Below are 14,338 nucleotides of genomic sequence, written 5' to 3' on the forward strand. Positions count from 1 at the left end.
AGAGCCCCATAGGTGGTCAGTATAGATGCTCCTCTGCATGTTAGTAAACGGTTGAGAAGTGCTACCTTACTTTTGTTGTTCAGTGGAAAAGTCTCCTCTTATTATATATTGATACTCAGTGAAAAAGTGTCTCCTTACATGGATCATCAGTAGCAATGGGCCCCCTTACATTGGTACTTAGTGGAAAAGAACCTCCTTACATTGAAGAACACTGACCTAACATTGGTAGTCAATACAGAAAAGCCCCCCTTGCATTGGTGATCAGTAGATAATTGCCCCCTTACATTAGTGGTCAGTAGAAGAACGACCCCCTTTCATTGGTGGTCATTGGAAAAAGGGTCCCCTTATGTGGGCGGTCAGTGGAGAAGTGCCTATTTACATTGGTGATCACGCCCCAAAACTCAAACACACATGCGTGTTTGTATATATATATATATATATATATATTAAAAAAGTATTTATTACAAAATATATAAAAAACAAGCTACTGACACCAATCGTCCACTGCCCTACCGACACATTCCATCTCCCTAGTGATATATATATATATATACACACATAAATAGCACTAAGGAGATGGAATGTGTCGGTAGGGCAGTGGACGATTGGTGTCAGTAGCTTGTTTTTTATATATTTTTTAATAATTACTTTTTTACATTTTAATATTTTTTTACAATCAATTTTTGTTTTTTACAAAAAAAATTTATGACCCCCATTAGGGGGACTTTGGTGAAATATCAGTGGTTTTGTCTCACTTTTGAGACAAAGAAAGGGACTGGGAACAAGGATTCCCCAGTCCCTTTCTCTGCAGTCAAGTAGCAGGGGGGGGGGGGGGACCTGTCCATTACAGGGTGAATAGGGTATGCCCAGGCACACCTGGCTCACCCTTGTGCATATGTCTATGTGATCAATTAAAGAGTGCCCGCTTACATTGGTGATAAGTTGAGAGGTGTCCCCATGCATTAGCGGTCAGTAGGAAAATGCTGACTTACACTGGTGGCCATGGTGGAGAGGGAATTTCTCATACAGATGGTCAGTGGTGAAGTGCTCTTTACATTGGTGGATAGGGGGAGCCTCGTTACATGTGGTAGGTTGAAGAGGAGATCCTAACACAATGAAGCTCTTGAAGTGGCCTTGCAATAAAGCGTATGTATGTCTTTCTATAAAAATGACCCACCTAAGGGTTAGCAAGGACAACATTTTACACACAGTATATGGTGATGTTACTGAACATTTCCTAACCAACTTTCTGAAATCTACAGAATGTCATGGTCCTGTTGTTGTCAAGGTGACAGAAGTGTCTAATGCTATAATACTGTTTTGCAGGGAGAGTAATCTAACCCTCGGAGGATCTTCATCATACACGGTCAGAATGGGCATCTTCCAAGATTCTAATTACACCATTCTCTATGAGGACCCAGGAGGCTGGAGAAACACAAGTGTGCCTTTGTACGTTGGGATAAGTGTGAAAAACGAGACTCCTTCTACAGCCGTGCTGCTTATGAAGAGCTGCCTTCTGACCACTACGTCTGATACATATACTGCCAGATACAACGTCATCAGTGGCTAGTAAGAGTTCTTTTCTTATCTCCCTTTTCGGAGTTAGGTCGTGCTTTAACTGTGGTGTGGTCTACTAGGATGGTCCTAATTCGGCTTTGCCATCACAGGAATAGAATTAAAAATCAGCATTACAGATCCTTTAGTAGGTGCACATAAAGTGCCTTGCAAAAGTATGCGCCCCCCTTGGCTTTTTACCTATTTTGTTACATTACAGACTTTCGTCCAATGTTTTCTTTAATCTGAATTATATGTGATGGATCAGAACACAATAGTCTGAGTTGGTGAAGTAAAATTAGAAAAATATATACCGTACATAAAACTATTTTTCAGAAATAAAAAACTGATAATTGCCATGTGCGTATGTATTCACCCCCCTTTGTTATCAAGCCCATAAAAAGCTCTGGTGCCACCAATTACCTTCAGAAGTCACACAATTAGTGAAATGATGTCCACCTGTGTGCAATCTAAGTGTCACATGACCTGTCATTACATAGACACACCTTTTTTAAAGGCCCCAGAGGCTCCAACACCTAAGCAAGAGGCACCACTAACCAAACACTGCCATGAAGACCAAGGGACTCTCCAAACAATTAAGGGACAATGTTGTTGAGAAGTACAAGTCAGGGTCGGGTTATAAAAAAATATCCAAATCTTTGATGATCCCTAGGAGCTCCATCAAATCTATCATAACCAAATGGAAAGAACATGGCACAACAGCAAACCTGCCAAGAGACGGGCGCACACCAAAACTCACGGACCGGGCAAGGAGGGCATTAATCAGAGAGGAGCACAGAGACCTAAGATAACCCTTGATGAGATGCAGAGTTCCACAGCAGAGACTGGAGTATCTGTACATAGGACGACACTAAGCCCTACGCTCCATAGAGTTGGGCTTTAGAAGACAGAAGAAAGCCATTACTTTCAGCAAAAAACAAAATGGCATGTTTTGAGTTTGCGAAAAGGCATGTGGGAGACTCCCAAAATCTATGGAGGAAGGTGCTCTGGTCTGATGAGACAAAAATTTAACTTTTTGGCCATCAAAGAAAACGCTATATCTGGTGCAAACCCAACACATCCCACCCAAAGAACACCATCCCTACAGTGAAACATGGTGATGGCAGCATCATGCTGTGGGGATGTTTTTCAGCAGTCAGGACTGGGAAACTGGTCAGAGTTGAGGGAAAGATGGATGGTGGTAAATACAGGGATATTCTTGAGAAAAACCTGTACCACTCTGTGTGTGATTTGAGGCTAGGACGGAGGTTCACCTTCCAGCAGGACAATGACCCCAAACACACTGCTAAAGCAACACTTGAGTGATTTAAGGGGAAACATGTAAATGTGTAGGAATGGCCTAATCAAAGCCCAGACCTCAATTCAATAGAAAATCTGTGGTCAGACTTAAAGATTGCTGTTCACAAGTGCAAACCATCCAACCTGAAGGAACTGGAGCAGCTTTGCAAGGAGGAATGGGCAAAAATTCCAGTGGATAGATGTGGCAAGACTCATAGAGACTTATCCAAAGCGACTTGGAGCTGTGATAGCCCCAAAAGGTGGCTCTACAAAGTATTGACTTTAGGGGGGTGAATAGTTATGCACATTGAATTTTTCTGTTATCTTGTCCTATTTGTTGTTTGCTTCACAATAAAAAAAAAAATCATCAAAGTTGTGGCGTGTTCTGTAAATTAAATGATGCAAATCCTCAAACAGTCCATGTTAATTCCAGGTTGTGAGGCAACAAAACACGAAAAATGCCAAGGGGGGGGGGGGGGTGAATACTTTTGCAAGGCACTGTAGATGTATTTTAGCTGACTGTTTGCTGATATCATCATTTTTGTCTTTCAACAGCTGCCCTGTTCTCAGTGACTCTGCGCTACATGTGGAAGAGAATGGAGTCTCCCTGCAAGGACGCTTCTCTCTTAATATGACCAAGTTTGCTGGAAATTACAGCAAATATTCTATAGACTGTCAGATAATCTTGTGTAACACAACATTGGGGACGTGCAGTCCGGTAAGTTGGGTTTTGACTTTCGCTGAGAAATAGGTAAACATTGTGTGTGTCGGCTTTACACATCTACCCTTTTATATCATCTACAGAATTGTTCCCAAACAAACCCCACAATAGTGGGCAGCGGCATGGACATCGCCAATTTAACATCGGGTGCTCTGTATATTGATGGTAATATTTTATCTTTCTATAAGTATTCGATTTTATTACAAATAGGGGCAATTTCTTACCAAGTACTAAACATAAATGCATTCAAAAAGAAACATCTCAGCATTATTTGGAAACACTGTATGGTTTATTGATGATTTACAATGTACAGTATATAGAAAATTCAAGAAAATATACATACAGTAATTTTTAAAATGGCTGGTTACATAATACATGGTAATTCTAGTATGATTCTTCCAAAAAGTTAAATTTCTTTTTCTTTTTATTAAATTAAAATTGTTCAATGAATTATATTTAAACAATGTGATAATGGGGATGATAAAGATAATGGATTATGATCATTTTGATAAAGAATAATAGTAATAAAAAGCAGAAAAGGAAGAGGAAGAAGAAGAATGTAAGTAATATATACATTATCTTTTTATAAATATTATATTTGATTACAAATATGTGCAATTTCTTACCAAGTACTAAACATAAATGCATTCAAAAAGAAACATCTCAGCATTCTTTGACAAAACTGTATGGTTTATTGAAATTGAAGAAAATAGAAAATCCAAATTTTAGAAATGGCTGGTTACGTAATGCATGGTAATTCTGGTATGATTTTTCTACAAAAAATGTAAATGCTTTTATTTTTTATTTAAATTAAAACTGTTCATGCATTATATTTTTTATAAGTATTATATTTTATTATAAATATGGGCAATTTCTTGGCAAGTACTAAACATAAATGCATTCAAAAATAAACATCTCAGCATTCTTTGGTGACACTGTATGGTTTATTGATGATTTACAATGTGCAATCTATAGAAAATTCAAGAAAATACAAATCCAAATTTTAGAAATGGCTGGTTACGTAATGCATGGTCATTTTGGTATGATTTTTTCCCAAAAAGTTAAAATGCTTTTAATTTTTATTTTAATTAAAACTGTTCATTGAATTAGAATACAAATGTGGTAATAATGGTGATGATAATGATAATGGATAATGATTATTTTGATAAATAATAATATTATAAAAAGGCAGAAGAATGTAAGTAATACATGCATTATAATTTTATAAGTATTATATTTTATTGCAAATATGTGCAATTCCTCACCAAGTACTAAACATAAATGCATTCAAAAAGAAACATCTTAACATTCTTTGACACCATTGTATGGTTTATTGGTGATTTTATGATGCACAATATATAGAAAATTCAAGAAAATATAAACCCAAATTTTAGAAATAGTTGGATACATAAATATAAATGCAATCAACAAGAAACATCTCAGCATTCTTTGTATGTATGGTTTATTTGTGATTTATATATACGATTTAAGAAACTACAAACCTACTTTTAGAAATGCATGGTAATTCTGGTATTATTTTTCCAAAAAAAGTTAAAATGCTTTTTATGTTTAATTAATTTAAAATTGTTAATTGAATTAGAATTAAAAACATGTGGTGATAATGGTGACGATAATGCATGATGATAATTTTGATAAATAACTATAAGAAGAGAAAGCAGAAAAAAAGGAAGAATAATGTAAGTATTAAACTATTTAACTCTACAGCATATAAATACAATTAAAATATGAACTTTAGTTAAATTATAGTTCATATTTTAATTGTATTTAAATGCTGTAGAGTTAAATAGTTTAATACTTACATTATTCTTCCTTTTCTTCTGCTTTCTCTTCTTCTTCTTGAAGCAAATATATATATATATATGAACATTATACGTGCATTTAAGAACACATAATTGCTACATAAAATAATGATTGCATTACACCAACCTTTATAATTATAACATGTTCTACTTTACACACCATGCAGTACATTTGAAATATATGCGCAACATCTACAAATATCTACAACATCTACAAAATATGCACAACATCTACAAAAACATTATAAAACTTTCTCTACAATTCATTTCAGGAAAAAAAAAAATATTATATGTAGCATGATAAAACATATTTATAAAAAAAAACAATGATATGACTGTATTTTCCTAAATCCCTGATTGCGCGTGCGTACGGTGAGAAATCGAACAAGCAGCGAATCAAACAAGCGTCTAACAAAATCTAAAATACTTTTTGACAATCCTTCGGCTTTCATCTGGGTGTTTGTAAAATGTATAATTAGGAAATAAATGGCGGCGTCTCCCAGTACATATTATGAAATGTTTAGAAATGATTATCAGATGAAATGTTTTAGAAGGAAGTGATATGGAAATGTGGTGATGGTTTGGGTTGTGATGTGTGGGGGGTGTCCTTACTTTTGTTTCCAAGCTCTAGGCTCATTATGTGAAGAATTTATACAAAAAAAGAGTTTTATTGATCGTCCGATGTGATCATTGGGGAGATAAGAATAATCTTTATAGAAGATAAACAGTCACAAAAATGTTTTATTTCTATAAAAGTGTAATAAAGAAAGAGTCATCATTTCCCATTCATATGGGCGGAGGTAAGAGGATAATTAATGTACTTAAAGTGAGAATAAAGTGCTGATTGATGTTTTTTTTAATATTTTTATAGAAATTGTATTCTATTTACATACTTGAAAAATAAACATTGATTGAACGCACTTTAAATATGTTTCTGGAATTTAGCTACAAAATGTCTCCATGTCTGCCAAATGCATTGGTGTTTAGTGTCAGCGTTGGGTCGCTGTTCTCATCTCTGTAAACTGATACATTCCCCTGGAGAGCGTGTGCTTCTGAAAAACACCAGACCTGCCAGTTGGATTACAAGATGAAAACAGTAGAAAAAAGCCTAAAAAACAAAACAAATGCAGCCATCGCAGCAAGAAATCGGTAAGCTGTCACATAATAAATGTTTGCTTTTGGGTTTAATACAACTTTAAAGTGTTAGTAAATTCTTATTTTTTTTATTTTTCTAGTTAAAAATAATAAACATGTAATTAGTAATGAGCTCGACATTGGCTGTTTACCTGTTCGCCGAATATATCGAACAATTTGGGGTGTTCACGGCAAATTTCGAAAAGCCGCGGAACACCCTGTACACGTCTATGGGGGAAATCAAAAGTGCTAATTTTAAAGGCTTATCTGCATGGTATTGTCATAAAAAGTGTTTGGGGACCCGGGTCCTGCCCCAGGGGACATGTATCAATGCAATATCAATTGACGTTTTTTCGGCAGCAGTGATTTTAATAATGCTTCGTGAAACAATAAATGTGAAATATTCCTTTAAATTGCATACCTGGGGGGTGTCTATAGTATGCCTGTAAAGGGGCGCATGTTTCCCGTGTTTAGAACAGTCCGAGAGCAAAATGACATTTCTAAAGGAAAAAAAGTCATTTAAAAGTACTTGCGGCTAGAATGAATTGCTGGTCCCGGCAATACAGATAAAAGTTAATTGAAAAAAATGTCATGGGATTCCCCCACAGTCCATTACCAGGCCCTGGAAGCCCTTTAACAAGAGGATGCCCAGATCCTGCCCCCCCCCCCATGTGAGTACCCATACCATTTCACAAAAAAAGTGTCAAAAATGTTAAAAAAGACAATAGCCGGTTTTTGACAATTCCTTTATTAATATCTTCTTCTTTCCCCGATTCTTGTTCCATCTTCTTCTGGTCTTCCTTCGGTTTTCTTCTTCTTCCTCCATCTTGTTCTTCCCCCGCTTCTTTCTCTGCTTCTTCCTCCGGTCCTCTGCTTCTTCCTCTGATCTTCTTGATCTTCCTCCGGCATCTTCCTCTGGCTTCTTCTTCCCCACTTCGTCCTCCAGACGATCCGCTCAATGGGAAGCTCCCGCTGTGTGCCGAGTCTGTGCTTGTGACAGTTCTTATATAACTGAGGGTGACCCCGCCCCCTTCTGATGCACCGGGACTTCCCTATGGCTTCCCCCTGGTGTCAGAGGGGGCGCGGTCACCCGTTTATGTAAACGGGTGACTCCGCCCCCTCTGACCCAAAGGGTCTGGTAATGGACTGTGGGGGAATCCCATGCCGTTTTTTTTTCAATGACTTTTATGTGTATTGCCGGGAGCAACAATTCATTATAGCCGCGAGTGCTTTTAAAATACTTTTTTTCCTTTCGATTTTTTTGATTTTGCTCTGGGACTGTACTAAACACAGGAAAATGCGCTAATTTACAGGCATACTATAGATACCCCCCCCCCCCCCAGGTACGCATATTTCACTTTTATTGTTTCACATTAATCATTATTAAAATCACGGCTCCCAAAAATACGGCCATTTTGATACATGTCCCCTGGGGCAGGACCCGGGTCCCCAAACAGTTTATATAACAATAATTTGCATAAAAGCCTTTAAAATTAGCACTTTTGATCATTCATGTTCGTGTCCCATAGACTTTAACAGTGTTCGTGTGTTCGAACATATTTTTTGCCTGTTCACATGTTCTGCTGCGAACCGGACCGGGGGGTGTTCGGCTCATCCCTAATGACACGTGAAATGATTTGAAACAACTGTATTCAATGTAATAAGAATTATCATGGACCTGGTTTTCCATAAAAAAATGTATTTATTATTTATATCTTTTATTATAAATTATTTTGTTTTAAGCACAGGGTTTAAAAGAAGATTGATGTCTTCTTGAGGAACGTCCCCCAGCCCTGGGTTACTTGCTTCATATTTTTTAGCCTGGTGTTTCTCAGGTGAGAGCTCTGATAATTACTTACAAAATACATTTGAGACAAGTTGCCCTTTATGGTATTTATTACATTCCAGAGATAATATGAGGTTGAAAATAATAGAGTACTGGATAGGGGATATTAAAGGTACATTCCTCAGATATACACTACAACGTGTTATTAAAAAAAAAAAAATACAAAAAATCTTTTTATTTATACAAAACACACACAAAAAAAAAAGTGGGATACAGATGTATAATCAGAGTCATAGGTATATACACACAATCCCTATTAGCGACACAGTTAATACTGTAATCACACACTTGAAATACTACGTCCAAAAACTGCCACATGTTTCGCCAGTAGCGGCTTCATCAGGAAAATGGGCGAGGTTGTTCAAAACTGATTTTTAAGAGAAATGCTGGTGTATATATTCAACCTTAGGTGTATAGAAAAAAAGAAAATACAAATTAATAAAGAAACTCATGAACAAAGACAGCACTAAATCAGTCGGGGATGGCCACATGAAACCCCATCGGAAACATCCACAATGGATGTAGCCTCAGAATTATCCAAATCCCACACCACCAAAAAAAAGGGAAGGCATATTCGTCAAAAAAAACCCAAATACTGCAACACTCGATACCTCAACATGAGTACATACAGGGGATCACCCAAAAATGTCACCCGTCTAAACGGTTGTGCACCCCCTGGTTAATCGCAGCCGTGTTGGGTCACCCGTGGGGAGGGATGTCTGGATGTGAAATCTATCACAACAAATGTTGGGTGGTAATATCTAAAATATAACATAAATAATTATAGTCCTTAATAGTTAATTTCTACCATTTGAAATAAAATTAATTAAAAAAAAAATATATATATATATATATATATATATATATATATATATATATATATATATATATATATATATATATATATATATATACGGGAGAACAGGTCCATGGACTAAATGTGAATAGACCCCAGACTCACCACTCTCATAGGTTTATGTTGAATAAATCTAGTATCTCTATTGGGAGCTCAAACACGCGGAGGACACACACATAATACACAGCACACCTGAGGGTTAAAGAAAAATGAGAAACATAAAAAGGAATATATATATATACAGTGGTGTGAAAAAGTGTTTGCCCCCTTCCTCATTTCCTGTTCCTTTGCATGTTTGTCACACTTAAGTGTTTCAGAACATCAAACCAATTTAAACAATAGTCAAGGACAACACAAGTAAACACAAAATGCAATTTGTAAATGAAGGTGTTTATTATTAAAGGTGAAAAAAAATCCAAACCACCATGGCCCTGTGTGAAAAAGTGATTGCCCCCCTTGTTAAAACATACTATAACTGTGGTTGTCCACACCTGAGTTCAATTTCTCTAGCCACACCCAGGCCTGATTATTGCCACACCTGTTCACAATCAAGGCATCACTTAAATAGAAGCTGCTTGACACAGTAAGGTCCACCAGAAGATTCTTAAAAGCTACACATCATGCCGAGACCCAAAGAAATTCAGGAACAATTGAGAAAGAAAGTAATTGAGATCTATCAGTCTGGAAAGGGTTATAAAGCCATTTCCAAAGCTTTGGGAATCCAGCGAACCACAGTGAGAGCCATTATCCACAAATGGCGAAGACATGGAACAGTGGTGAACCTTCCCAGGAGTAGCCGGCCGCCCAAAATTACCCCAAGAGCGCAGCGACGACTCATCCAAGAGGTCACAAAAGACCCCACAACAACGTTCAAGGAACTGCAGGCCTCACTTGCCTCAGTTAAGGTCAGCGTTCATGCCTCCACCATCAGGAAAAGACTGGGCAAAAATGGCCTGCATGGCAGAGTTCCAAGGAGAAAACCACTGCTGAGCAAAAAGAACATCAAAGCTCGTCTCAATTTCTCCACAACACATCTTGATGATCCCCAAGACTTTTGGTACAACATTCTGTGGACCGATGAGACAAAAGTGGAACTCTTTGGAAGGTGTGTGTCCAAGTATATCTGGCGTAGAAGGAACACTGCATTTCATAAAAAGAACATTATACCAACAGTAAAATATGGTGGTGGTAGTGTGATGGTCTGGGGCTGTTTTGCTGCTTCAGGACCTGGAAGACTTGCCGTGATAAAAGGAACTATGAATTCTGCTGTCTACCAAGAGATCCTGAAGGAGAATGTCCGATCATCTGTTCGTGTACTCAAGCTGAAACCAACTTGGGTTCTGCAGCAGGACAATGATCCTAAACACACCAGCAAGTCCACCACCGAATGGCTGAAGAAAAACATAATGAAGACTTTGGAGTGGCCTAGCCAAAGTCCTGACCTGAATCCTATTGAGATGTTGTGGTATGACCTTAAAAAGGCCGTTCATGCTCGAAAACCCTCTAATGTAACTGAATTAGGACAATTCTGCAAAGATGAGTGGGCCAAAATTCCTCCAGGACGCTGTAAAAGCCTCATTGCACGTTATCGCAAACGCTTGGTTGCAGTTGTTGCTGCTAAGGGTGGCCCAACCAGTTATTAGGTTTAGGGGGCAATCACTTTTTCACACAGGGCCATGATGGTTTGGATTTTTTTTCACCTTTAATAATAAACACCTTCATTTACAAATTGCATTTTGTGTTTACTTGTGTTGTCCTTGACTATTATTTAAATTGGTTTGATGTTCCGAAACACTTAAGTGTGACAAACATGCAAAGGAACAGGAAATGAGGAAGGGGGCAAACACTTTTTCACACCACTGTACCTCTATATGATTTTTATAATTCCTTCTGAAACAGAGGGACTAAGTCCATAAGGACGTATCTCACCTCTTGGTAGTATTTAGCGTCCTGACACGCACATCTGTGTTATCACATGGGAAGACTTTTTTTTTTTTTTTTTTTTTTTTTTTTACGTATTTTGCAAATAGAAAATGAATGTAATCTCTATGCTAATCAGGTACATCACATTATTTTAAATGGGCTCATAATGTTTTATGTATTTCTACTCTACAGAATTGCAAGTTTAGAGGTTCCCATTAAAAGTCTATGGACAGCGTCTATGACATCCTGATTTTTCCAAGGTGTATGTCGTCGGGTTCAACATTGGACTCTCCATACTATACGGGACTAAAACTCAGTCAAAGAAGATGTGAAAATGGATCTCAGATTATTAAAAGCAGCCCTTCCATAATACAGGATGAGGACGGTACGATGGAATCATGAGTTTTGCTCTATATCCTCTCTGGGGGAAAAAAATCATGAATCTACTCCAAAAGTGGGGCCTACTGCCCAACGATGGGCAAGACTACTGCAGATGTACCATCACCAACCAGGAGCTTCACACAACGGCACAATGCTATTGGCTGAGGATAGGCGTAGAGTTTTTCCTAAATGTACATAATAATATGACTGGATACTATCATTTATAGGTAAAGTTGATCCGGGGAATATCTGATTGATTCTTGGGGGATCAGGAAGGAATTTTTTCCCCTGCTGGGGCAAATTGGAGAATGCTCTGCTGGGGTTTTTCGCCTTCCTCTGGATCAACTGGATCATAGGTTGGACTTGATGGACTTGTGTCTTTTTTCGACCTCACCTACTATGTAACTATGTAACTGTGGGTGAAGGATTGTGTATATATATATATATATAGGATTGTATGATTTTTTTTCCCTTTTATTGGTTGAACTACATGGACTTGTGTCTTTTTTCAACCTGACTAACTAGTAACTATGTGAAAATACTTCAATGTAACTTGGGGTGCTGATGGGGGGTCATAAGTAATAAGCATGATACTGGTCACGGTGAGAGCCCAAATGGGATGACAGGCCCAACGCCCATAGGGGAGGATGGGAAGGTTTGACCATTCTTCCAGAAGGGCATTTGTGAGGTGAGGCACTGATGTTGGACAAGAAGCCCTGGCTCACAGTCTTCACTCTAATTCATCCCAAAGGTGTTCTATCGGGTTGAGATCAGGACTCTGTGCAGACTCTGTGCAGGCCAGTCAAGTTCCTCCACCCCAATCTTGCTCATCCATGTCTTTATGGACCTTGCTTTGTGCACTGGTCCAAATCATTAGGTGAAGGGGGAGGGGGGATTATGGTGTGGGGGTCGTCTTTCAGGGGATGGGCTTGGCCCCCTTAGTTCCAGTGAAGGGAACTCTTAAGGCGTCAGCATACCAAGACATGTTGGACAATTTCATGCTCCCAACTTTGTGGGAACAGTTTGGTGACAGCCCCTTTGTTCCAAAATGACTGAGCGCCAGTACACAAAGCAAGGTCCATAAAGACATGGCTGAGTGAGTTTGAGGTGGAGGAACTTGACTGGCCTCAACCCGATAGAAAACACCTTTGGAATGAATTAGAGCGGAGACTGCGAGGCAGGCCTTCTTGTCCAACATCAGTGCCTGACCTCACAAATGCTCTTCTGGAGGAATGGTGAAACATTTCCATAGACACCCTCCTAAACCTTGTGGACGGCCTTCCCAGAAGAGTTGAAGCTGTTATCGCTGCAAAGGGTGGGCCAACTCAATATTGAACCCTCCGGACTAAGACTGGGATGTCATTAAAGATCATGTGTGTTGAACAAAATATAGTTTGTTATAACATTTTGAAAACAGGTAATTTTTCTCCTTCATTGATGGGCACTGATAGGTGGCATTGATGGGCACATATACATATAACATATAACTGCACAAGAATGCAATGCATGATATATTTTTTTTGCAGTTTTTGCAGCGCTAATGGCAGTCACATCAATTAGTCATTTTGGCGAGCTTGGCCCAAACAAATTATTTAAAGTAGCATTAAACATGGAGTTAGGCAACAAAATACCCTCCTGCAACAATAAATCCACCCCAGCAACAATAAAGCCCCAGCAATAGTTCCCCCAGCAGTGAGCTTAAATAGACCCTGCAGCAGCCAGCAACAAAAGACCCCTCCCTCAACAGTAGATACCTCCTAAGAACAATTGACCTTCCAGCAACAATAAGCCCTCACAACAATAGATCCCTATCAGCAACAATAGATCCTCGAGCAGCCAGTATCTGTTGGGGTGACCATTCAGCACACCCTGGCACCCTTTGCCATTACATACATTCAGTGCTGGAGGTGCCTGAATACCGTCCTGCTTAAAAAAACTAATTATATATATATATATATATATATATATATATATATATATATATATATATATATATATATATATATATATATATATATATGTATATATATATATATATATATATATATATATATATATATATATATATATATATAAACTGCTCAAAAAAATGAAAGGAAGACTTTAACAGGAAATGCATCAGATCTCAATGGGGAAAAATATCATACTGGATTTCTACAGTATACTGATATGGACTGTGTAAAGTGTGAGGATGCCACATCGTTTGATGGAAATGAAAAGTATCACCCTACAGAGGGCTGAATTCAAAGACACCCTGAAAATGTAAGTGAAAAAAGGATGCAGCAGGCGAGTCCATTTTGGGTCTGGTATGGATTTCGATGGGATCCCGCACTGTTTTTATTATTTTGCCATGCTATTCCTCTTAAAATCCATACCAGACCCAAAAGGGACCCAACAAACGCTGCTCCTTTTTCAGAATTTTTCATTTCCAGAATTCTTTTGTTTCCATTTCAACTATTAGCGGGAAAAGCCCGCTGACAGCTGGTCAGTCATCGGTTGTTAAGAATGCGACAGCCCGTTTCCTGGCCCACTGCTTAAAGCGGTAGTAAACCCGCACATTTTTTATTTTTTTATTTTAAACCTGCAAAGCAAAAGGCATAATGAGCTAGTATGCACCGCATACTAACTCATTATGAAATACTTACCTTAGAACGAGGCCCCGACATCTGGCCCGATCCACGCCGAGGGAGCTGACATTCTCCCTCAGCGTTTCTTCCGGGTATCGCGGCTCCGGCGCTGTGAGTGGCCGGAGCCGCGATATCGTCACTCCCGCGCATGCGCGCGGGAGATTTCAGTCCGGCCGC

At 38.4% G+C, this 14,338-nt stretch overlaps 1 protein-coding gene across 1 annotated transcript in view; it reads left to right on the forward strand.

Annotated features, from left to right (window-relative positions):
* The window catches only part of LOC143925274 (uncharacterized), a 148,030-nt gene extending 141,247 nt beyond the window's left edge, over nucleotides 1-6,783 (forward strand). Inside the window, exons 19-22 of the mRNA XM_077449862.1 lie at nucleotides 1,327-1,569; nucleotides 3,409-3,571; nucleotides 3,658-3,739; nucleotides 6,340-6,783. Of these exons, the coding sequence (XP_077305988.1) occupies nucleotides 1,327-1,569; nucleotides 3,409-3,571; nucleotides 3,658-3,739; nucleotides 6,340-6,485 (634 nt within the window). The 3' untranslated portion in view covers nucleotides 6,486-6,783. The remainder of the gene's footprint in view (nucleotides 1-1,326; nucleotides 1,570-3,408; nucleotides 3,572-3,657; nucleotides 3,740-6,339) is intronic.
* Nucleotides 6,784-14,338: the final 7,555 nt, after the last annotated feature.

Source organism: Lithobates pipiens, unplaced genomic scaffold, assembly GCF_037356315.1.
Source record: "Lithobates pipiens isolate NorthernLeopardFrog02 unplaced genomic scaffold, aLitPip1_a1.2 Scaffold_22, whole genome shotgun sequence".
NCBI lineage: Eukaryota > Metazoa > Chordata > Amphibia > Anura > Ranidae > Lithobates > Lithobates pipiens.